This window comes from Bufo bufo, chromosome 4, assembly GCF_905171765.1.
Source record: "Bufo bufo chromosome 4, aBufBuf1.1, whole genome shotgun sequence".
Taxonomy (NCBI): Eukaryota; Metazoa; Chordata; class Amphibia; order Anura; family Bufonidae; genus Bufo; species Bufo bufo.
In genome coordinates this window covers 359,464,085-359,490,342 of record NC_053392.1, presented here as the reverse complement: position 1 = coordinate 359,490,342, position 26,258 = coordinate 359,464,085, and the positions used below count along the sequence as shown (strand labels likewise).

The 26,258-nt window shown below is 40.5% G+C and overlaps 1 protein-coding gene across 1 annotated transcript in view; it reads left to right on the top strand.

Moving 5' to 3' along the window:
* TRDN (triadin) overlaps positions 1-26,258 on the top strand; it is a 276,197-nt gene that overhangs the window by 173,725 nt on the left and 76,214 nt on the right. The window contains exons 12-13 of the mRNA XM_040430087.1: positions 14,912-14,971; positions 20,106-20,165. Coding sequence (XP_040286021.1) covers positions 14,912-14,971; positions 20,106-20,165 — 120 coding nt within the window. The remainder of the gene's footprint in view (positions 1-14,911; positions 14,972-20,105; positions 20,166-26,258) is intronic.

The following is a 26,258-nucleotide window of genomic DNA, read 5'->3' as shown; positions in this document are numbered from 1 at the left end:
TCTGTCATTGGGCCACTTTGTGATCTCCTCATGCTGTTCCCACCCTTCTTCTGATCTGTAAGAAGCAAGGAAAAATGAGACGCACAATGGATCCTGTGTATGTAGCAGCTGTAAGGCCTGTATGACATGGGGTCCCACCAGAATTGGCTCATGATTTGGCAGGAGTGGGTACAAAACACAGAAGACATGCAAATATTCCATTCATGTGTCATCTCTGTTTTGGATCCACTCCTGTTTTTTTTTTGCCTTTAGCAATACTGATGGATTACTGACCAAATGCTGACCGATTGATGGCTCCACCCTGTCATGGGGGCTCTATTTGTATAAGTGTTTAATAGAACAGGTTCTGTAGACATCTATGTGGAATCAGCTGCCGATGATGTAAAAGGAGTGCGCTTCTTCTTGAAGCTAACATTGACTTCTAAGGCTGAGTTCACACTTGAGTTATTTGTTCAGTTTTGGCCCCATAACTGCCCAAATAAGTGAAGTGTGCAGTGATTCTAAGAGCAACGCCTGTCATCTGCATATCATACTGACTCACAGTATTATTTCACTACCACAGCAGACTCCCTATGCACTTTACTGCAAGGTCAAGTGTTCTACACCACTATACAGGCTCTCTACAGCCAGAAAATAGCTGTTTTTAACATGATTCGCCAAAAATAGATTTGGATCGACTCAAATTTTTTTGGAAAATTCGGCAAACCGACCGAATATCATTTTTGAGAAATTAGCTCATCTCTAGTCTTGGTGGAGAGGTTGGAATGTGATTGATTGAGTGTGTGGACAGGTGTATTTTATACAGGTAATGAGTTCAAACAGATACAATTAATACAGGTAATGAGTGCAGAGTAGAAGGGCTTCTAAAAAAAAATGGTCTGTGAGAGCCAGAATTCTTGCTGGTTAGTAAGTGATCAAATACTTATTTTATACAATAAAATGCTAATTAATTATATAAAAACCATACAAAATCATATAGTGTTAATATTTACAATGAAATTTATCAGGTCTCCTATAGTAAAGAGGAACATAGGGAATGCCTTGTATTTTACTAGTACAAATGTATTATCTTATATTTTATTTATTTATTTTCGGGCAACCAACATATTTCATAGTACTATACAGGTATTGGTACAGTTTCAAAAACTGGACTTGATTCACCTATAACATGCTAATTTACTGGCGTAAATTATGTTAAAACTGTCAGGTTGAGCAGGTCCGGTCCAGGTCGCTATGCCCTTCCCACATTTTTTTAAAGTTTAAAATTTTAGTAGAAAATGGCATGTGCCAATATTTTTTAACCTTACTACTGAACTGGTGCACAGGCCATGATAAATTCTCTCTCATTTTCTTCATATTAGAGGTGAAGGAATTTATTGTACAGATTCAGAATTTGTCCTGAATTAAAAAAAAAAAAAAAAGAATTCTAATGAACCCAAATTTCTTGTTATTCATTTTGAGCGAATCAGACTATGCTTCAACTGCTCTGACAGAGAGAGAGAAAATGCAAGCAGATGTAATATGTACTAATTTTCATTAAAGGTAATGTGTCAAAAATGTTTTCTGCCAGTTAAAACCGGATAGCGACACATCTCCTTTTTTTCTAATCTGTTATTATTTTCTGATTTATTTTTTCTCTTTTCTGAATATAATTATGGGGGCTGCCATCTTGCCTGAGTTGTTCTTAATAGCATTTACACAAAAAAAAAATGCTTTATGGCAGCCCCATGGGCCACAGACACAATGGACAGGAGGGGACCCCATTGACTTCTATGGGAGAGTTTTCTTGGCATGATTTGTGCCCTTGTTTCATTGTACAAGGAAAGAATATATAAGCTTTGACAATCATCCCTTGTGAATGGTGGATCCTACCTTAACTGTCATTCTAATCCTTCCTATAATTATATCACCTATGTGTATAGATAAGAAGATAACTGCAGTAAAGTGTTCTGCACAAACTAGAAATGAGCAAAGTTTTCAAAAATTAGATTTGGATGCTTCAACAAATTTTCCTCAAAACATTTTATTCGATCAGAATTAATTTGTGACGAAGGGTCTTAAAAATTAACTATTTCCTGGTTGCAGGGAGCCTGCATTACAGTGTACATCACTGTGCATTGCAGAAACATGCATAGCTAGTCCGCTGTGGTATTGAAACTGTTACTGTGCGTCAGTATGACAGGTATCGCTCTTAGAATCAGTTCACAATTCACGTGTGAACTTACCTTACAGGTCAATGTTAGTGTCAGGTAAAAAGGACTTAACCATGCAGTGGCCCAAGATTGTACTATAGAGTGAAAGAGCGCTCTCCTTTTACACTGTCAGCTGATTCCACATAGATTGCTACAGAAAAAAATCAGTAGTATCAGACTGCTATTTTACCCCAATTACAGAATCAAGGATGAATGGATTTATTTATGTATAAAAGAATGTGAACACCACAAAATCAGTAGTATCAGGTCGCTATTTCACCTCAATTACAGGATCAAGAATTAACTGATTTATTTATGTATAACAGAGCGTGAACACCCCAAAATCAGTGGTATGAGGCCACAATTTCACCCCAATTGCAGAATTAAGGATTAATGGAATTATTTATGAAAAATAACAATGTGAATACACCAAAATCAGCAGTATCAGACTGCAAATTCACTCCAAATACAGAATTAAGGAGTAAGAGAGTTACTTATGTAAAATAACAATGTGAACCCCCCAAAAAAGTAGTATCAGACTGCTATTTCACCCCAATTACAGAATCAAGGATTAACAGAATTACTTATTTATAAAAGAAAGTGAACAACCTAAAATCTGTACTAGAGTGGCTTCTCTATTAGCTAAGTTGATTGGCTGTCTGCATGGCATTATGGGTGATCCCCCATTCCCGGGCTTCTTACTTTCACTTTTTAATTTGTACAGCAGCAATTTTTGGAAATATCTGATTCACCACCAATTTATTTTTAAAATTAGGTACACCCCAAAACATTGGGAAATATAACCTGTGATAACCCACTTTAGTCATGCTAAACACACGTTCAGACAATACTCTGGCTGCAGGGCAGGCCAGCACCTCCAAGGGGTAAAGGGCAAGCAGGTGCTGACCCCTGTCAATCAGTTCGTGTAGGCGTGTGCACACTTAGTGCCCCACCATGTCGCACGTCCCCGTGATGTTCATGATCCAATTTGATATCTGCTCTATCAACTTTGGATGTTCTTTTATGCGCCTACCATGGTGATCACGGGTGGCGGGGAATCAGGGTTCCAGGACAGAGAGGGAGCGTGAGAAAGAGAGACCACATCCAAGGTAGGATTCATTTTTTTCAAATTTTAAATGATAGAGTTGAAATATAGGAGAAATTATTAAAGCGTAAAAGTGTGAAAATTTTTCAAAGTTTAAGCATTGAATGAAAGGATTTGGCGCGCATTAATTACTGATTAATATATTACATTTTATTCCCTGTCACCTATGCATAGCAGGTGTTTATTCACGTCTAAAATTGTATAATGCCAACCCAAGAATGTAACAGAAAATTTATTGAAATTTATTAAGCTGTCAACTATAGAAATGAGCAAAGTTTTCAAAAATTTGATTTGGATGCTTCAACAAATTTTCCTCAAAACATTTTATTCGATCAGAATTAATTTGTGTCGAAGGGTCTTAAAAATTAACTATTTCCTGGTTGCAGGGAGCCTGCATTACAGTGTACATCAAAAAATTGAACTGACAAAAATTATTATTTTTCGGTCTACTAGGTATAGGAGTGGTACATCACACCAAAAATTGGTGAATTTCACCAGAATATATAACTGACAATTTTTTTTTTGTTTAACTTGTCTACTAGGTATAGCAGGCGAAATTAACAAATTTTTGGGTGTATACACCTAAAAATTTGTTAATTTCGCCAGAAATTTTACCGGTCCACTAGGTATAGCAGTGGTACTATACACATCAAAATTGGTAAATTTCACCCTAAAAAAAAAGGTGGAGTGCCATATGGAGTAGAAGTTTGAGGAGGCTCTGGACGGAGTGGAGTAGGTGTAAGCGGCGGTGGAGGAGGACGAGATAGCCAACACAGGTTTTTGGTTTTAATTAAATTTTGTAAGATTAAGGTACACTCCAAAAGAGTGTGAAATATCCAAAATACAAACATAAGCAATTGCGCTGCAGTATAACAATGGCTGCTTAGTACCGGTATACAAGTCTATTCTGCACAAGGTACGGACAAGTCCTGAGGGACCCATGCCTGGTTCATTTTAATGAACTTGAGCTTGTCCACATTGGCTGTGGACAGGTGGCTGCGCTTGTCTGTGATGACGCCCTCTGCCATACTAAGCACACGTTCAGATAATACACAGGCCAGCACCTCCAAGGCGTAAAGGGCAAGCTCAGGCCATGTGCCCAATTTGGAGACCCAGAAGTTGAAGGGGGCAGACCCGTCATTCAGTACGTGTAGGCGTGTGCACACATACTGCTCCACCATGTTGGTGAAATGCTGCCTCCTGCTAAGACGTTCCATATCAGCTGGTGGTGCTGGTTGTTGTGGCGTGCTGACAAAGCTTTTCCACATTTCGGCCATGCTAACAATGCCTTCTGAGGTGCTGGCGGTGCCCCAGCTGCGTTGGCGACCTCTTCCTCGTCATCTGTCTTCGCCTTGTGCTTCCACTGTGCCCCCGCTGTCAGGTGGGAATGCCACCAGCAGCGCGTCTACCAGCGTGCGCTTGTACTCGCGCATCTTACGATTACGATCCAGTGACGGAATTAAGGACGGTACGTTGTCCTTGTAACGGGGATCCAGCAGCGTGGCCACCCAGTAATCAGCACAAGTTAGAATGTGGGCAACTCGGCGGTCGTTGCGGAGACACTGCAGCATGTAATCGCTCATGTGTGCCAGTCTGCCCAGAGGCAACGAAAAGCTGTCCTCTGTGGGAGGCGTATCGTCTGTGTCCTCTGTATCCCCCCATCCATGCACCAGTGATGGCCATGAGCTGTTCTGGGTGCCACCCCGCTGTGAACATGGTTCCTCCTCCTCCATATCCTCCTCCTCATCCTCCACCTCCTTATCCTCCAGAACTGTGCCCTGGCTGGACAATTGTGTACCTTGAGTTTGTGGGTGCAGGAACCCACCCTCGGAGCCACTTTAGAATGACTGGCTGGAAACCATACAAAATGATCCCTCTTCCTCCTGCTCCTGTGTCACATCCTCTTCCATCATCGCCAGGAGCGATTTTTTAAGGAGGCATAGAAGTGGGATAGTAACGCTGAGAACGGCGTTATCGGCACTGGCCATGTTGGTGGAGTACTCGAAACAAGGAACACAGGTCTCGCATGGAGGCCCATTTATTGGTGGTAAAGTGGTGCTGTTCCGCCGAGTGACTCACCCGTGCGTGCTGCAGCTGAAACGCCACTATCGCCTGCTGCTGCTCGCACAGTCTAGCCAGCATGTGCAAGGTGGAGTTCCACTTGTGGGCACGTCGCATATGAGGCGGTGAGCGGGAAGGCCGAAGTTACGCTGCAGCGCTGACAGGCGAGCAGCAGCAAGGTGAGAACGTCGAAAGCCCGCACTTTATGCAGCAGCTCTGACATATCGGGGTAATTTTTAAGGAATCTCTGCACCACCAAATTCAGCACATGTGCCAGGCAAGGGATGTGCGTCAAACCGGCTAGTTCCAGAGCTGCTACAAGATTTTGCCCATTATCGCACACCACCAGGCCGAGCTTGAGGCTCACTGGCACCAACCACTTATCATTCTGTTGTTCAAGGCCCGTCCACAGCTCCTGCATGGTGTGAGGTTTGTCCCCCAAACAGATAAGTTTTAAAACTGCCTGCTGTCGTTTACCCCTGGCTGTGCTGAAGTTGGTGGTAAAGGTATTACGCTGACCGGATGAGGAGTCGGTAGAGGATGAGGAAACGGAGTAGGAGGAGGAAGCAACAGGAGGCAAACTGAAGCGCCCTGCAATCCTCAGTGGTGGAAGGACATGTGCCAAACTGCTATCCGCCTCAGGCCCAGCCGCCACTGCATTTACCTAGTGTGCTGTTATGGAGATATAACGGCCCTGACCGTGCTTACTGGTCCACGTATCCGTAGTCAGGTGCACCTTGCCACAGATGGCGTTGCGCAGTGTACACCCGATTTTGTCCTCTACTTGGTTGTGAAGGGAAGGGATGGCTCGCCTTTAAAAGTGGGACAGCCACTGCCATAAGGCCTTTAAAACTATCCATCTCTAACAGACGGAATGACAGCATTTCAAAGGCCAGTAATTTAGAAATGCTGGCATTCAGGGCTAGCGGGGTACTTCCTCTTCCTCTCCAGCGTTTGTGATATGGAGAGCTGATCGCTTCCGTGGGACATTGTGGAGATGCTTGGTGACCCAGGTGTTGGTGTTGCTGGCAGATCCTCTGTTTGCGGGGTGGCAGGTGGCACTGTCACTCTAGAGGTGGATGAAGAATCCGCGACTGCAGCAGAAGAGGAAGCAGGAGGAGCCAGAGACCTTTCTTGGATTTTGAGGTGTCTACTCCACTGCAGCTCGTGCTTTGCAATTAAATGCCTGGTTATGCAGGTTGTGCTCAGGTTGAGAACGTTTATGCCTCACTTCAGGCTCTGATTGCACAGCGTGCAAACCACTCATGTCTTGTCGTCAGCACATTGTCTGAAGAACTGCCATGCCAGGGAACTCCTTGGAGCTGGCTTTGGTGTGCTCGGTCCCTTGCTGCAGTGGGCAGTAGGAGGCATACTGTCTAGAGGACGGCCGCTCTGCTTTTGCACCCTGCTCCCTCTTCTGCTGTGCTGGTGGCCCTGTGCGACCACCGCCTCTTCCTCCGAACTAAATAGGTCACTCGCATGACCTTAATTCCATGTGGGGTCGAGGACCTCATCGCCCTCTACATTATCTTCCACCCAGTTTTTGCCCCTGCCTTCCTTGTCGGTCTGCACACTTTCGAAAGCCCCAGCAGTTGGCACCTGTGTTTCGTCATCATCCGAGACGTGCTGTGATGGTCCTCCCATGTACTCATTTTGAAAGATAAGTGGTTGGGAATCGGTGCACTCAATCTCTTCCACTGCTGGGGCAGGGCTAGGTGGTTTGCCCTGGGAAACCCTGCTAACAGAGTCATCAAAAAGTAGAAGAGACTGCTGCATGACTTGGGGCTCAGACTGCTTGGCTGATTTGCAAGGGGGTCAGGTGAAAGACTGATGGACATCAGCTGTAGGTGCCAACTGTGGTCTTTCAGCAGGAGACTGGGTGGGAGACAATGTTAAGGAACTGGATCCACTGTCAGCAACCCAATCTACTATTGCCTGTACTTGTTCAGGCCTCACAATTCATAGAGCAGCATTAGGCCCGACCAAATACCGCTGCAAGTTTTGTCGCCTACTCGCACCTGAGGAAGGGGTTTCACTTGTGCGTGTAGCTGGCACAGATCGAACACGTCCTCTCCCTGCAACAGGAGCTCCACCAGCAGCACCACGACCAGGGCTCCATCCCATATTTGACGCTCTCCTCATATTTTTAGAATTTAGGATCTTGCCCTAAATGGGTGTTTAATTAATAGTAGAATAGAACGACAGTATGTAAAGGGTGTATCTCACACGGTTTGAACCAGGGTAGGCCTAAATTACATATTTCTTTGCACAAAATGGCTGTATTTCAAATGGCTGTATTTCAAATACCTGATTCACACCCCTATATGTAGAGGGGGTATCTCACAGGGCCTGAACCAGTGTAGGCCTGAATTCAATATTTCTTTGCCCAAAATGGCTGTATTTCAAATGGCTGTATTTCAAATCCTTGAATCAATCCTTGTATGTAGAGGGAGTATCTCACAGGGCCTGAACCAGTGTAGGCCTGAAGTAAATATTTCTTTGCCCAAAATGGCTGTATTTCAAAGGGCTGTATTTCAAATCCCTGAATAAAACCCCTGTATGTAGAGGGAGTATGTCACACGGTATGAACCAGTGTAGGCCTGAATTCAATATTTCTTTGCCCAAAATGGCTGTATTTCAAATGGCTGTATTTCAAATCCCTGAATCAAACCCCTGTATGTAGAGGGAGTATCTCCCACTGTCTAAACCAGTGTAGGCCAAAATTAAATATTTCCTTGCACAAAATGGCTGTATTTCAAATGACTGTATTTCAAATCCCTGATTCAAACCCATGTATGTAGAGGGGGTATCTCACATGGTCTGAACCATTGTAGGCCTGAATTCAATATTTCTTTGCCCAAAATGGCTGTATTTCAAATGGATGTATTTCAAATGCCTGATTCAAACCCCTGTATGTAGAGGGGGTATCTCACACGGTCTGAACCAGTGTAGGCCTAAATTCAATATTTCTTTGCCCAAAATTAATGTATTTCAAATGGCTGTATTTCAAATCCCTGAATCAAACCCCTGTATGTAGAGGGAGTATTTCACACGGTCTGAACTAGTGTAGGCCTGAAGTAAATATTTCTTTGCCCAAAATGGCTGTATTTCAAATGCCTGATTCAAACCCCTGTATGTAGAGGGGGTATCTCACACGGTTTGAACCAGTGTAGGCCTGAATTCAATATTTCTTTGCACAAAATGGCTGCATTTCAAATGACTGTATTTCAAATCCCTGAATCAAACCCCTGTATGTAGAGGGAGTATCTCACAGGGCCTGAACCAGTGTAGGCATGAAGTAAATATTTATTTTCCCAAAATGGCTGTATTTTAAATGGCTGTATTTCAAATCCCTGAATAAAACTCCTGTATGTAGAGGGAGAATCTCACAGGGCCTGAACCAGTGTAGGCCTGAATTAAATATTTCTTTGCTCAAAATGGCTGTATTTCAAATGGCTGTATTTCAAATCCCTGAATCAAACCCCTGTATGTAGAGGAAGTATCTCACAGGGCCTGAACTAGTGTAGGCCTGAAGTAAATATTTATTTCCCCAAAATGGCTGTATTTCAAATGGCTGTATTTCAAATCCCTGAATCAAACTGTATGTAGAGGGTGTATCTCACAGGGCCTGAACCAGTGTAGGCCTGAATTCAATATTGGTGCACCAAATGGTGGTATTTAAAATCTCTAAATGTAACTCAAATGTATTAAGGGTGTATCTCACAATGACATCTGCATCAAAGGCTGCCAACAAATTTTTTTGTGCCCAAACGATTGTTTGTTTAACAACTAAATTTGACAGCAGTATAAATGCCTGTAATTTCACACGTGCTGATGCTGCAAGGCCTGAAAATACTGTTTTTTGTCAAAAAAAGTGTGTTTTTCAAACCCCAGAAAATGATGGGTGTATTTCTAGCTTAAATTGCACACTGACTAATACAGATGTTGTAGATTGCCAAAAATGTGTTTTTTTGGTAACAGAAATAAAAAAGATGTATATTAAACTTGAATTTAACACTTGCAGAACAGGAAAATACTTTTTTTTGTAAAAAAAAGTTTGTTTTTCAAACCCCAGAAAATGATGGGTGTATTTCTAGCTTAAATTGAACACTGACTAATCCAGATGTTGTAGATTGTCAAAAAAGTGTTTTTTTTCGTAACATAATATGAAAGCTGTATATATTAAACTTGAATTTAACACTTGCAGATCTGGAAAATACAGTTTTTTGAAAAAAAAAGTTTGTTTTTCAAACCCCAGAAAATGATGGGTGTATTTCTAGCTTAAATTGAACACTGACTAATCCAGATGTTGTAGATTGTCAAAAAAGTGTTTTTTTTCGTAACATAATATGAAAGCTGTATATATTAAACTTGAATTTAACACTTGCAGATCTGGAAAATACAGTTTTTTGAAAAAAAAAGTGTGTTTTTCAAACCACAGAAAGTGATGGGTGTATTTCTAGCTTAAATTGCACACTGACTAATACAGATGTTGTAGATTGCCCAAAAAGTCTTTTTTTGGTAACAGAATATGAAAGCTGTATATATTAAAGAGGACCTTTCACCGATTATTACACTATGAACTAAGTATACAGACATGTAGAGCGGCGCCCGGGGATCTCACTGCACTTACTATTATCCCTGGGTGCCGCTCCGTTCTCCCGCTATGCCCTCCGGTATCTCCGTTCACTAAGTTATGGTAGGCAGAGTCTGCCCTTGTTCTTCTGTAGTGCTGGCCAATCGCATTGCAGAGCTCACAGCCTGGGAGAAAATAACCTCCCAGGCTGTGAGCTCTGCGCTGCGATTGGCCAGCGCTAAAGCAGAACAAGGGCAGACTCTGCCTACCATAACTTAGTGTCTGAAATCTCCGCCTACTATAACTTAGTGAGCGGAGATACCGGAGGGTATAACGGGAGAATGGAGCGGCGCCCGGGGATAATAGTAAGTGCAGTGAGATCCCCTGGCGCCGCTCTACATGTCTGCATACTTAGTTCATAGTGTAATAATCGGTGAAAGGTCCTCTTTAAACTTGAATTTAACACTTGTAGATATGGAAAATACAGTTGTTGTTTTTTTAAAGTGTGTTTTTCAAACCCCAGAAAATGATGGTTGTATTTCTAACCTTAAATTGCACACTGACTAATCCAGATGTTGTAGATTGCCAAAAATGTATTTTTTTTTGTAACAGAATATGAAAGCTATATATGTTAAACTTGAATTTAACACTTGCAGATCTGGAAAATACTGTTTTTTGAAAAAATAGTGTGTTTTTAAAACCACAGAAAATGATGAGTGTATTTCTAGCTTAAATTGCACACTGACTAATCCAGATGTTGTAGATTGCCAAAAAAGTCTTTTTTTTGGTAACAGACTATGAAAGCTGTATATATTAAACTTGAATTTAACACTTGCAGATCTGGAAAATACTGTTTTTTGAAAAAAATAGGGTGTTTTTCAAACCACAGAAAATGATGGGTGTATTTCTAGCTTAAATTGCACACTGACTAATCCAGATGTTTTTAGATTGCCAAAAAAGTCTTTTTTTGGTAACAGAATATGAAAGCTGTATATATTAAACTTGAATTTAACACTTGCAGATCTGAAAAATACAGGGTTTTTTTGGGGGGGGGAGTGTGTTTTTCAAACCACAGAAAATGATGGGTGTATTTCTAGCTTACATTGCACACTGACTAATACAGATGTTGTAGATTGCCAAAAGTCTTTTTTTGGTAACAGAATATGAAAGCTGTATATATTAAACTTGAATTTAATACTTGCAGATCTGGAAAATACTGTTTTTTGAGGAAAAAAATAGTGTGTTTTTCAAACCCCAGAAAATGATGGGTGTATTTCTAGCTTAAATTGCACACTGACTAATCCAGATGTTGTAGATTGCCAAAAAAGTCTTTTTTTGGTAACAGAATATGAAAGCTGTATATATTAAACTTGAATTTAACACTTGCAGATCTGGAAAATACTGTTTTTAAAAAAAAAAATAGGGTGTTTTTCAAACCACAGAAAATGATGGGTGTATTTCTAGCTTAAATTACACATTGACTAGTACAGATGTTGTAGATTGCCAAAAAAGTATTTTTTTGGTAACAGAATATGAAAACTGTATATATTAAACTTGAATTTAACACTTGTAGATCTGGAAAATACTGTTTTTGAAAAAAATGGTGTGTTTTTAAAACCCCAGAAAATGATGGGTGTATTTCTACCTTAAATTGCACACTGACTAATCCAGATGTTGTAGTTTGCCCAAAATATGGTGATTTGCAATGTCTCAAAAGCTCAGATGCAGTGCTGGTGCACTGAGCTTGCATAAAATGGCCGCCGCCGCCACCCACCTAACTAACAGAATTATAAAAGTTTATTTTTTTTGGTCACCGGCCTCAGGGCAGGGTAAAACGATTGTGTCCTGCACCCACACAACTATTTCTCTGTAGATCGCGGAGTTAGATTCTCTCCTATTCTCTCCCTGAAATCACAAGTCCAGCAGCATCCTCTCCCTACACTTGTAACAGTAGAGTGACGTGCAGCGCTACGTGACTCAAGCTTATATAGAGCGTGGGTCACATGCTGCTCTGGCCAATCACAGCCATGCCATTAGTAGGCATGGCTGTGATGGCTTCTAAGGTCAGACAGTTAACCGCTTGTTGATTGGCTGCTGTGCAGCCTTTCAAAAATTGCCAAGAAACACCGAACCCGAACTTTTACGAAAAAGTTCGGGTTCGGGTCCGGGGTCCAAAAATTCTAAAGTTCGGTACGAACCTTAACTTAACAGTTCGGGTTCGTTCAAACCTACCAGAAACGCATTGATTGGCTTACAATACTCCTCATACATACCTGGCATTCTCCATAAGGAGAAATACCCCAACAAAGGCCTCTCAGGCAGTCGAGGAAATTTTCTTTGCTTTGCTCTGTTAAAGGGTAGTTACTTGCTATGAGTCACTCCATTGTCCTTTCATTTTGTAAAGGTGACTAGCTTGTATGTCTCTTTTGCAGAGAAGCAGTATCTAAGGACACAAGCACAGCAATAGATAAAAATATCTTACTATGAAAAAGCATTGATTGAAAAGTTTGAGGATATCACCAAGGGAAAACTCGTATTATGAAAAAGCACTGACTGAACTGTTCAAGACTACCCCTAAAAACTTAGGGTGTCATTTATCCACCAATATACATCACTTTTTGGTGTATATATGGCGCAACTTTTTCCCCTTTTATGTAGCTCAACTCAGTGCAGAAAAAAGGGGACGTGATGTAGGTGTGTAAAAGGGCGGGCCGGCATTTTATTTATCATTTTCTATGCCAGTTTTTTGCATAAAAAATAGCTTAAATCTACAACAGCAAGGGAGCTGGTATAGGTTTAAACTTGTACAATGCGGAACATGCGCCTAAGTTATGTAGTGTAATTGTATCTAATTAAAAATTTTGTATAGCCACTAAGATATTTAATTAAACCTATCAGCATAGCGCCACCTGCTGTTTGCACTTTTTTCTAATTTCTATGTCCTGCTCACTGAGATGGAAGCACATGCTCAGGTCCATCCTTTGACACCACCTGCAGTAGAAAGGACAAACCCCTGAGAAAGTACACCTCCCCTAAACTGCCAGCTTTAAACTAATCTAGCAGAACAATCTGGATCCATGGGAAGTACAGGGTTGGTTTCTTGCTTTGTTAGATAGAGATTGTCATGTACTATATGATTTTGGATTTTCAATTCATACATTAATCATGGGATAACCCCTTTAAAGAAGAACACATATTCAACAGAAATATCCATTGTGTCCCAGAATGGTAGATATTGACCTACACGCTAATAACAATATTAGAAGGAGTCAACATTTAGAGCAGAATTTAACATATGCGCCAGATTGTATCACAGATAGCCATTATGCTAATAATGTACTATTGCATATAATTTTCTTATATGTTTATCTTCATCTGCATTTAGGCTTCATATAATTTTATATTATTTCATTTAAAATATTAGTACCTTAGGCAAATCTATTTAGAAAATGCTCGTTTTAGTCGCCTATTTTTATAATTTCATTAAAATGTTTCATATCTATGAGACCAAATTTTTGTTCTTTTGTTTTGAAGAGGGTCTCAACGAATGAGTATCCTGAGTTGTAGAATATGCTCATATTTTTCCAGAAAATAAGTATCTCCCAGTGTTCACATTGCAGTCTGAAAGAGGAACAGCTCAGACTTGGACATCTCTGAGCTATTCTTTCTTTGGACCACAAATGTCAGGGTTATAGCAATTCAGCCATTTAAGCACTAAACCCTTTAAAGGAGCTGTCGAGTTTCATGATATTGATGACCAATCCTCAGGATTTGTTATCAATATCAGATGGGTGGGGTCCAACTCTCAGTAACTCCTGACTGATCATTGAACATCTGTAATTATATTGCACCCCCACTACAAAGTAGAAGGTGTGAAAGATAAACATTGAAGAGGTTGCAGTGCTTGCACCAGTGCCGCAAGCCCTTCAAACAGCTGGGTGCAGGGAGTTGGCCCCCACTGATCTGAAACTATTGATCTATCCTGAAGAAAGATCATCAATATCATCAGAGTGGACAACCATTTTAATGGCATATTATAAACAGTAAAATGTTATAATCATTTCAACATTGTACTAAAAGTGACCTGTTTATTAAGACCTGAAACACATGTGGTATCAAGAGTTAAAGGGCTTGTCCATGTTATTCATATTGATGACCTATCCTCAGTATTGGTCATCAATATCAGATTGGAGGGGGCCGGCACCCCCACACATCAGCTGCCTTCTCCTCATTGTTTCCCTTCTCGAAGTGGACATCACAGCGGTAAGCAGGTATAATTACACCTATGCCTTCCCATTCGCTTCTATGGGACGGGTCCCTCCTATTCACGTGTATAGATAGGAGCTGTCCCATAGAAGTTATGTCGCTGTGATGTACACGACGATGTGGATGGAGAGCAATTAAACAATGAAGAGAAGGCAGCATTCATACCAGCGCAGCCTTTTCTTCAAACAGCTGATTGGCAAGGTTGCCAGGAGTATAAATAAATTATATGTATATATATATATATATATATATATATATATATATATATATATATATATATACAGGTGAAACTCGAAAAATTAGAATATTGTGCAAAAGTCCATTTATTTCAGTAATGCAAATTAAAAGGAATTGCATTAATGCAGCTTAAAATTAGAATTTTGTGAAAAGGTTTAATATTCTAGGCTCAAAGTGTCACACTCTAGTCAGCTAATTAATCCATAGCCCCTGAGCAAAGGGTACCTCAAAATTGTGACTTTGGGGTTTTCATAAGCCATAATCATCCAAATTACAACAAATAAAGGCTTGAAATATCTCGCTTTGCATGTAATGAGTCTATCTCATATGTTAGTTTCACCTTTTAAGTTGCATTACTGAAATAAATGAACTTGTATGTACCGTATATATATATATATATATATATATATATATATATATATCCTACATGTGCCTTTATATTATAATAATAATATTTGATTTTGTTTACTTCAGAGATCCAGAAAAAGAAGGCTGAGAGGAAAGTAGAACCTAAAAAGAAAGCTCCTTCTAAAGGTAACAACTGTGTATAATGTACAAAAAGCAAAAAAAGTTCAGAAAATCTCTCCATATTTAAACACACTTCCAAAAATCTGTTAACACTATTAATAACCTATGTGACTATTCTATGTATTTCTATTTTCTTAACATGGGAATGTGTCTCATTTAATGCTTTTTGAGTGTTAAAGGGGTTATCCCATGATTAATATAAAAAATGAAAATCAGAGATCATATAGCACATGAAAATGCCTTTCTAACAAAGCCAGAACCAGCCCTGTACCTCACATGGATCCAGAGATCTCCCCATTCATTGCTCTGCTAGATTTATATCAAGTTGAGCGCTCAAGAGGAGTGTCTTTTCGACTGCAGCTCAGGGGGCCTGTCCATTCGGCTGCAGCTCTCTCCCTATCACAAATCAGGAAGCAGTTGAAGGATGAAACTAAGGATGTGCGGCCCCCTCAAAGAGCCAAAGAAATAAGAAAAAAACAAACAACAGGTGGCGCTATGCAGATACATTTTACTAACTCAGTAGCTATACAAAATTTTTAATTACATGCAGTTACAAAAGTATTCACATCCAGGGGCTGGTTTGAAAACTGTAGAACATTTTTGTGTGTCAAGCTCTTTAATTAGAGCATCACACCCCCCTTATGCTATCCCAGTAATTTCACTAGTTAGGGCTTCTCTCATTATATGAATCAATGCACTAACCAATGAAGAGAACCTATGGTAGTCATTCCGGTCATTCCGGTTAACTTGATATTCTAATGAAGATTACCCTTCTCTGTGCAGAATTGTCCTAAACTAAGATATTCCCCATTGAGAATTTTTATATCACTGTCAGCTAGATGTCATGGAATGTAATGACAGATAATGTTGAGATTGTTTTATTTATCCTTTGTTTATTACAAAGGTTGTAGTAAACTGTCTTAGGCTACTTTCACACCTGCGTTTGGTGCGGATCCGTCTGGTATCTGCACAGACGGATCCGCTCCTATAATGCAAATGCTTGGATCCGTTCAGAACGGATCCGTTTGCATTACCATGAACAAAAAAAAAAAAAAAAAAATTTTTTTTTTTTTTTGTTCATGATAATGCAAACGGATCCGTTTTGACTTTACATTGAAAGTCAATGGGGGACGGATCCGTTTGAAAATTGCACCATATTGTGTCAACTTCAAACGGATCCGTCCCCATTGACTTACATTGTAAGTCTGGACGGATCCGTTTGCCTCCGCACGGCCAGGCGGACACCCGAACGCTGCAAGCTGCGTTCAGGGATCCGCCTGCTGAGCGGAGGACAAACGGTGCCAAACTGATGCATTCTGAGTGGATCCGCGTCCACTCAGAATGCATTAGGGCTGGACGGATCCGTTCGGGGCCGCTTGTGAGAGCCTTCAAACGGAACTCACAAGCGGAGCCCCGAACGCAAGTGTGAAAGTAGCCTTATACAGTATATTTAGGTTAGAATGTTTGACCTTGGCAAATCATTCCCTCTAAAATGCTGCCTATTGGTAAATGTCAAGAAACACATAATTTTGCTGGTATTTTATGTCTGTTTATTTGGCCAAAATATGCTCATTCTCTACAGAGCTTTGTTAGAGCGGACGTGGCTTGAGAGGCACATATCCTCCTCAGAAATACTCACCTGTCCGTCCATGAAAACATTTTAGTTGGAAACATTTGCCTTTAGAGAACTGGTCATAGGTTTGCATTTAGTACCTGATTCCTTCTTGGCATTATGTTTCTTAGGCTTAGACCAGCTCCCAACATTTGTTAGAATAATTTCTGGACATATTGGGGGAGATTATCAAACTGGTGTAAAGTAGTATAATTTGCTACAATTGGAATACCCCTTTAAGGCCCTTTTATATGGGCTGAGGATTGGGTCAATTATCTGAGACAATGGGGAAAATTTATCAAAAATTGTGTAAAGTATAACTGGCTTACTTGCCCATAGCAACCAATCAGATTCCATCTTTCATTTTTTCAAAGCTACTTTGCAACAGTTTGGTAAATCTCCCCCATTGTTTTAGCTGTGACGTTAATGATATCTCAGTCTTGGAAAATTGACATGTCAGTACCTATCCTTGAGCTCTGATCACTACCAGATGGAGAAAGCCCTGGTGATTAGAACAAATACGCTTTCTAGCTTCTGCTATAGATCTCTCCTCTTCATTTTGCTGTTTTCATAAAGCAGGTTCTATTTTATTATTGGTTGCAAGTTCCTTACATTTGCAATTTTTAGTTTTATATATGAATGGCATAATGCTACTTAATTTTCGGTTTTGTCACCTTTTTGGGTTTATTCTACTATTTTTAAGCTGCATCCCTGTCATTATTACTAATCTTCAATGTTTTTTGTCAGTTCCTTGATAATGAGTTTCACAATAATGACAAATGTACCATTCCTTTATGTGGCAACCATGACAGTTCTCATTAACATGTCCTTTTCTCACGTTTTCACTAAAACATCAAAATAAATTGATACTAAAGAAAAAAAAATACAGGATTTATTTTCAATACAAATAGGGGAATTCATTTTAAGCACTTTGTAACATTGTAAAAACATCTCTTGGCAAATAAATGTAAGGCAGTGTAATAAATGGATTTTCAATAAACTTAGTTTCCTATTTACTGCTCATCTCTAATAAAATTTAAACTGCTTCCATATCCCTAAATGTCAATAACACAATTACTTACAAGTACAGTAAGTAACATGACTCTAGAGATTTAATGACAGTTAACTTCTTTCAGCTTCCCTAGTACATGTGGTAAGCGAGCACAGAGAAACCACTTGGCATAGAAAATCACTATAACAGTTTGACATGTTAAAAAGAGCCATGGCCAATAATTTTGTGTGTAAGTAACGCAGACATTTAATGCAGCGTAAAATACAGTAGTTTACGCATTAGTCATATATTAGAGAAGCACACAGGTTGGATTCATATATTATATAGATGTGTTCTTCTTTACCTTTCTCCCCGCTTGACATAGACTATCCTGAGATGTGTGTTGCGATATGTCCAGTTTTAAAAATAACCTGATTTCATTACCTTTTTTTTGGGAAATACTGTGTATATCCATCATTTGTCTATACAGTACAGACCAAAAGTTTGGACACACCTTCTCATTCAAAGAGTTTTCTTTATTTTCATGACTATGAAGGCATCAAAACTATGAATTAACACACGTGGAATTATATACATAACAAACAAGTGTGAAACAACTGAAAATATGTCATATTCTAGGTTCTTCAAAGTAGCCACTTTTTGCTTTGATTACTGCTTTGCACACTCTTGACATGCTCTTGATGAGGTTCAAGAGGTAGTCCCTTTAAATGGTCTTCCAACAGTCTTGAAGGAGTTCCCAGAGATGCTTAGCACTTGTTGGCCCTTTTGCCTTCACTCTGCGGTCCAGCTCACCCCAAACCATCTCGATTGGGTTCAGGTCCGGTGACTGTGGAGGCCAGGTCATCTGGCGCAGCAACCCATCACTCTCCTTCATGGTCAAATAGCCCTTACTTTCAAAGTTTTCCCAATTTTTCGGCTGACTGACTGACCTTCATTTCTTAAAGTAATGATGGCCACTCGTTTTTCTTTACTTAGCTGCTTTTTTCTTGCCATAATACAAATTCTAACAGTCTATTCAGTAGGACTATCAGCTGTGTATCCACCTGACTTCTCCTCAATGCAACTGATGGTCCCAACCCCATTTATAAGGCAAGAAATCCCACTTATTAAACCTGACAGGGCACACCTGTGAAGTGAAAACCATTTCAGGGGACTACCTCTTGAAGCTCATCAAGAGAATGCCAAGAGTGTGCAAAGCAGTAATCAAAGCAAAAGGTGGCTACTTTGAAGAACCTAGAATATGACATATTTTCAGTTGTTTCACACTTGTTTGTTATGTATATAATTGCACATGTGTTAATTCATAGTTTTGATGCCTTCAGTGTGAATCTACAATTTTCATAGTCATGAAAATAAAGAAAACTCTTTGAATGAGAAGGTGTGTCCAAACTTTTGGTCTGTACTGTATGTGCTCACCCACTGGTTGTGATGTGAATTAAACCAGTGCTCAGTGAACGTTCTTTTAGGAAAGTTAGTTAATCCTTTTCTCTTCGTCCATGTCCAGCTGCTGAATAATGTGCTGATCTATTTAGTTGGGCTGTGGATTCACCTCCTAGCCTGAGCTTTAGGTTTGCTAGTGACTAGTAACTAGCAAAGGTGTGTTATCTCATCTGGCTACCCGTGTATTTTTTGGAGTGAAGGATATTTCTAAGTGAGATATTACCAATTAGTTGGAATACATAAACAGTGCGGCAGGGAATTTAATAGAGGACATTTTGAGTATAGGTTTAGGATGAAACATACCATAAAAATGATCAAACAAAAACTGTGTAGTGACACTGTGTAGTAATACTGCGGATACTGATTTTCAGAATCTCATAATGATATCTAGTACTAATTGATCATGAAATATCTCAAGACATAGTAGCCAATTCCACAAGTCTGCTTAATATGATAAGGATTGTTCATCAGTATAATCTTCAGTGCAGTCCAAATTCAATGTAAAAGATCTCCTTGTGACAAGTTGGTCAAAGGAGATCCTGCCGGTGGGACTCCAAATGACAAGCTGTAATCGCCATGGGAACTGATATGGCTCTGCAGTGGAATTGATGCTTTTAATGGTACCAATTGAAGTCAGTGGGCACCTGCCTAGTGTAAAAATATCAATATCTCTCCAGAGATATAAGGACAGCTCTCTTCTATGACTGCTAGAGAAGGGTTATAATCAACTAGAAGTTGAAACGTATAGGGCATATGGGAAGGTTTTGTCAAAGGTGAACAACCACATTTACTCTGATATATTTGAGTTAGTGCTACTGACTTTATTAGTATATCGTATGAACAGGAACAATAATCTATTGATTTATACTGCTGAATGAACTAGAATTTCCAAAAGAACCCCATAAATAATTCAGCGGTGACATAGCTCAATACGATCAACCCATTAGCATGCCAATCATGTTGAGTACTCATAGAGGATCATAGCTCTGTTTTATTGTAAAATAATATCAGAATTTTGTTTCAAAACCTAAATAAACCCTGAAAAGCTATTGTATCTATTTCTTTATTTACTATAGCTTCTGAAAAAGAGAATCCTGATACAAAGATAAAGACAGAAAAAAAGGTGCCAGCCGCAGGTAAGTAGATACAATACACAGTGGTGTGCTGATACAAATACAGTAGTCTTTGCTTTTACAATATATGTATATTCATGCATTTTATTTTAGATCTTGTAGTATTTTAGTTAATGCTCTTCAATTTTAATAAAGTATGAAATGACTGTGTTCTGTATCTAAACATTTTCATTCCTAATTGCAGATAGTCCAATGTTGCGATCAAGAGTAGCTTTCTTTAGTAGAGCTTTTCAATACTAATGGCCAGCATACACATTAGTGTATTCTATATACAAACCTATTGAGAAGTGTAGGTTTGGCAGACAGTCTAATGTGTATGTGGAGCTCCAAAATCTCAAAACAGATAATGTCGAGGGGGAAAGAATGGTTAGGCAAACTGATCTTTGCTTGGAGAACCATTGCTCTTGACAGAGATAAGCCACTCCCAAAAGTGTCTGGCAAAAACTTTTTCCCCTTCCCTTGCCTTAAAGCTTTCCGTATTGTTCTCCATAACACAGAGACTCCACGAATTAGTGTATGTGTTAGAGCCACATAGTAACGGATAAATGAATGGGATACTAAATATGACCATATATAGTAGTCTATAATTGATCAAAATGGACACTTTAAACTAAAACAAACAGTAAAATTTTGCAACTAACAATTTTAGGCAACCCATGACAGGCCATTATTGTTTGAAAAGAAGTTGGCCATGTTCAATATTTTATTCCGATAGATGGACAAAAGATCTTTTGTTCAGAGAAATTTCTCTTTGAAGTAACATTGCAAACAAATATTTGGTCCATCATCTAGTTTCATTGAATATGTATAGGCAGTTTGAACAACTGTAATGGCCAATATGAACAAAAGTGTGTATGGTCGTGTCCGCAAAACAATGGTTCACCAAATGTTTGCTTGCTCAATACCTATTCAACCATCAACCAACTTCTATATAATGTGCATGACCACCTTAAAGAGCATCTGTTAGAAGATTTATACCTATAAAACTGGCATCTGTGTTGGTCCTGTGTTCATATGTGCCTGGATTGCTGAGAAAAATGAAATTTTAATATGTTTAAATTAGCCTCTAGTGAAGGGATGGCCAACCTGAGGCTCTCAAGCTGTTGCAAAACTACAACTCCCAGCATGCCCAGACAGCCTACAGCTATGAGCCTACAGCAGGGCATGGTGGGAGTTGTAGTTTCTGGAGAGCCGCAGGTTTGCCATGCCTGCTCTAGGATCAATGAGGGCATTGCCATTACTCCTAGAATCTCAGTTCTCTCTGCAACTTGGGTGCCCCCTGCACTTTGATTGACTTTAGGAGAAGTCAGGGCCAAGCATTTACATCAACTGGCCCTGTCAATCACAGGGCACAGTTGCAGAGAGAACAGTGCCTCTAAGTGTCACGGCAATGACCCCATTGCTCCTAGAAGCTCATTTTCATATATTAAAACTGTTTTTATCATCAATACTGGCACATATGAACATGGCACTAAAAGAGATCACTTCAGCTGCCATGTGCCCTTTGAGTTATCTGTCAGCACTCTGATCAACAATTAAGAAGTTAACACACATCAAACAACACCATAAGCCACTGGAAAACAGCATTAAAAGTCCATGGAAAAACCTACAATGAAAGATATGGGTTGAGAAGCAATTGTGAATAAAACGTCCAAAAAATTTAAATTACATTTATCCATGTGACAGTCCTAACAAGCAAGTAAAAAATTCCATAGCAAACCCCCCCCCCACCCCCAGAAAATAAAAAAATCGAACATCACGGTTTAGTTTAACCACTTGGTATCAAATTAGTTCAACTATGATAAAGCAAATATGAACAGTCTAACTGGTTTTTCAAGACCTTTCCAGCAACCGCACCCTCAGGAATCTATTTTCTCTCAGCATCCAAAGGATAGAATAAAGTGTCCCTGTTACTCCCTAAACACTACCAAATCATGGAGTAAGTGCTTCTTCCAGAGTCTCACCCTTGCAGTAAAAAGTATCTTATCTCCCTTTTAGGGCCTTAAAGTAAGCTACACATTTTGTCTGCTAAATAGTCACAGACTCATCAGGGAATCTATCTGACTTCCCTACACTTTGTGCCTAGGGCTACAGTGTAATGCTTTGGGAGCTTGTGGTGCATGCATTTGGCAATCGGTTTTGCCTTTTTAGCTCTAGTTAGTGGGATTTTGACTATACAATGGAGTCTCTTCACCTGTGATGACCCATACCTGTGGAGTTATTACAGGATTTGTTCGTGTTTCCAATGCAAGAAGTCCTTATGAATTACTGTGGTCTCTCAAGTTACAATATTGAAACCCTAATTCTACGCAAAACTACTAATTGGTTAAAAATCTCCAAAATTGCATTCCAATATGAAAAAAAAATATGAAAAAGATTAAATAAACAGATAACTCATTCTGATTAAAGAAACCCTTACATAAAACAGTAGAGTGAGTTGCTGGAAGGTGTATGTAGCGTAACTTGAATTCAAAAGATTTGAGAAAGCATAAACTTACCTAGGCTAATTGAATAAATATACACTATTTACTAAGTGCGATCAAATAGACAATAACACAAACAAATCACACAGAATAAAAAAAAGTTAATAAATATCACTAGCCTAAATATGAGGTAGGGATCCAGTTGATCATACTATAACACATGGCTGTCTACCACATTATAACACATGACTGATACCCCAGGGTGAACAAGAGATAGGGCACATCAATACTTATATCATACCTAGGATGAAGTTCTAGATGGAATTCCAATTAATTGTTAGTGCAGACCACCATTATTCCAGTCAACCCCTCCTCCAGTGTGTATCACGCATGTCTCTGAGACCACTGAGGAATGTGTTCTTATCAGCACAATGGTGGATAGGTACTATCTACATTACAACTATTACACTGACTATTAAACATAATATAAAAGAGGACAGAATTAAAGGGGGCAGAACCAATCAGTGCTTAAAAATACCCTTACAATACAGTGTAGATAATAGAATATGAGCTTTTTCATGGTTCTGTATAGTACACAGTGCACAGTAATAATAATAAAAGGAACAAAAAAAGCTACCCTCATCTGGTGTCTGAAGGAACAGTTCATCCAGGTTTAGAGCGGCACAGAACATGTAGTACCACACTGTACTGTAGATAAAGATGTTTTACCAGTGAAATGCCATTAGTGGTTGGCTGAATTTTATAATCTATCACACATACCACAGATTGCCAGTGTCCGTGGCATTGTATGTTCAATGTGGATTCAAGTTACAGTGTCCCTGGAACTCGAGGGACCAATGTATTGTTCATTTTCACGCAAGTTAAAGAAAAAATGAATCATCATTTTTTTTGGACCATTGTTGAGCTTGTAGATCAGGGGTGGGGAACCTTTTTTCCTCCGAGGGCCTTTTGGACATTTGTAACATCATTCGCAGGCCATACAAAATTCTCAACTTTTGAAATTCTCAAAAATTTGACTGCTATATTTTGTCAAACATATAACTGACTTAGGGGTAAGTTACAGAAATTGCACTTCAATTATAAAAAATCAAGAGCACTGTACTTTTGCAGCACAAAATGGTGCCTGCACTATATATATATATATTACATATGGTACAGGCGCCATTTTGAGCAAACATAGTAGTCTGATTTTTAAGTTCAGAATGTTATGGGGGTCAAGAGAGGGGCTCACCAGGTTTCACTCTGCCACTGTCCCTACCTCTTCCTTCTCAACTGTCTTTGCCTTTGTCCCTTTCTCAGCCTCAGATCTTCCCCCACCTCCATCAGCCTCCTATTAGACCCCCCAGCCTACATCAGCCTCAGATCAGACTCCCATTAGAGTTCCCAGCCTCAGATCAGACCCCCATCAGATCCTCCCTAGCCTCAGGTCAGACCCATATCAGACACCCCAGTCTCAGATCAGACCCCCCCAGCCTCAGATCAGACCCCCATCAGACCCTTCCAGCCTTATATCAGACCCCCATCAGATTCCCCAGCCTCAGATCAGACCCCCATCAGATCCCCCAGCCTCAGATCAGACCCCCATCAGATACCAAAGCCTCAGATCAGACCCCCAGCCTCTGATCAGACTGCCATCAGATCCCACATCCTCAGATCAGACCCCCATCAGATCCCCCAGCCTCAGATCAGACCCCTATCAGACCCCCCAGCCTTAGATCAGACCCCCATCAGATCCCCCAGCCTCAGATCAGACCCCCATCAGATACCAAAGCCTCAGATCAGACCCCCAGCCTCTGATCAGACTGCCATCAGATCCCACATCCTCAGATCAGACCCCTATCAGATCACCCAGCCTCAGATCAGACCCCTATCAGACCCCCCAGCCTTAGATCAGACCCCCATCAGATCCCCCAGCCTCAGATCAGACCCCCATCAGATACCAAAGCCTCAGATCAGACCCCCAGCCTCTGATCAGACTGCCATCAGATCCCACATCCTCAGATCAGACCCCCATCAGATCCCCCAGCCTCAGATCAGACCCCTATCAGACCCCCCAGCCTTAGATCAGACCCCCATCAGATCCCCCCAGCCTCAGATCAGACCCCCATCAGATACCAAAGCCTCAGATCAGACCCCCAGCCTCTGATAAGACTGCCATCAGATCCCACATCCTCAGATCAGACCCCCATCAGATCCCCCAGCCTCAGATCAGACCCCTATCAGACCCCCCAGCCTTAGATCAGACCCCCATCAGATCCCCCAGCCTCAGATCAGACCCCCATCAGATCCCCCAGCCTCAGATCTGACCCCTATCAGACCCCCCAGCCTTAGATCAGACCCCCATCAGATCTCCAAGCCTCAGATCATATCCCCCAGCTTCAGATCAGACCCCCCAGCCTCAGATCAGCCCCCATCCGACCCCTCAGACTCAGATCAGACCCTGCAGCATCAAATCAGACCCCCAGCCTCGGATCAGACCCCTATCAGACCCTCCCCAGCATCAGATCAGACCCCCAGTCTCATATCAGACCCCCATCAGACCTTCCCCACCTCCATTAGCTTCAGATAAGCCCCTATCAGACCCCCCAGCATCCAATCAGACCTCAGATCAGACAATAAAAATAAATAAACTTACCTATCGAGTTCCAGATGGTGCTGCCACTTGGCAGATTCACTTAGCCTCCTTGGTCTTCTTTCCGCCGCACTGTACTGTGACCTGACAGCGCACAGTGTCAGGTCATAGTGTGCATCTACGTGCACTATGTCCTGATGCTGTATGTGTCAGGACACAGAGCGGGGCTGGAAGAAGACCAGGGAAGGTGAGGACAGCTACAATGGAAGCAGTCATTAGCATTTTCACTATATGCTCTGGCAGGGGGCCAAGGCCACATGAATTGATCCCATGGGCTGCTGGATGTTTCCCACCCCTATTGTAGATGATACATCATTTCTAATACTACTTTTCCAAGTTTTTTACTATATTCATAGTTCTTTCTAGATTTAAAAGAAAACTCAAGGAAGCATTGGTAAAATGTGCATATCTAGTGCAGAGCCTGACTAAAGAACACAAAACAATTATGCACAGCCTCCTCAGGCCCTGCACTAAGGTAGGACAGTTAACAAGGTTTTTTCCGGGAGTTTTCCATCTATTATCATCTTCCAGCATGAACACTGAAACACATATGATAGCATATAGCAGTAGGAACTGGATGACCATGACAGCTTTTGACAGGTGATATTTTAGAAGCTGGGTAGCAGATCAAAGTTTATTAAATATATGCTAAGAATATAGAGGTAATGTGATAATGTCTCATAGGTTTTGGACACATATAGTTGTCACACCATAGGTTTAATAACTGTTACTTCACTATTACCACTGTTTGGCACTTTGACGGTTGCATGGTGTTTAGCGAAACTTGGGCAGCCTTTAGTGTACTCTTTAAGGAAATTTCCAGTTCAAGAAGAATTGGTGGCAGTAGGATAGACTTCTAGTAGCAGGTCAATGATTGGCTGAGGAGTGAACTGCTGTGGCTCATGCTTGGCTGAAATGATATTACCAGGCATTTTCTACATGTTGAGACAGGAGCAGGAAGAAAAGTGTAGCAGGGATCTGGCAGTAATAGAATTTTTTTAAAGTCATTCTGAACACCCT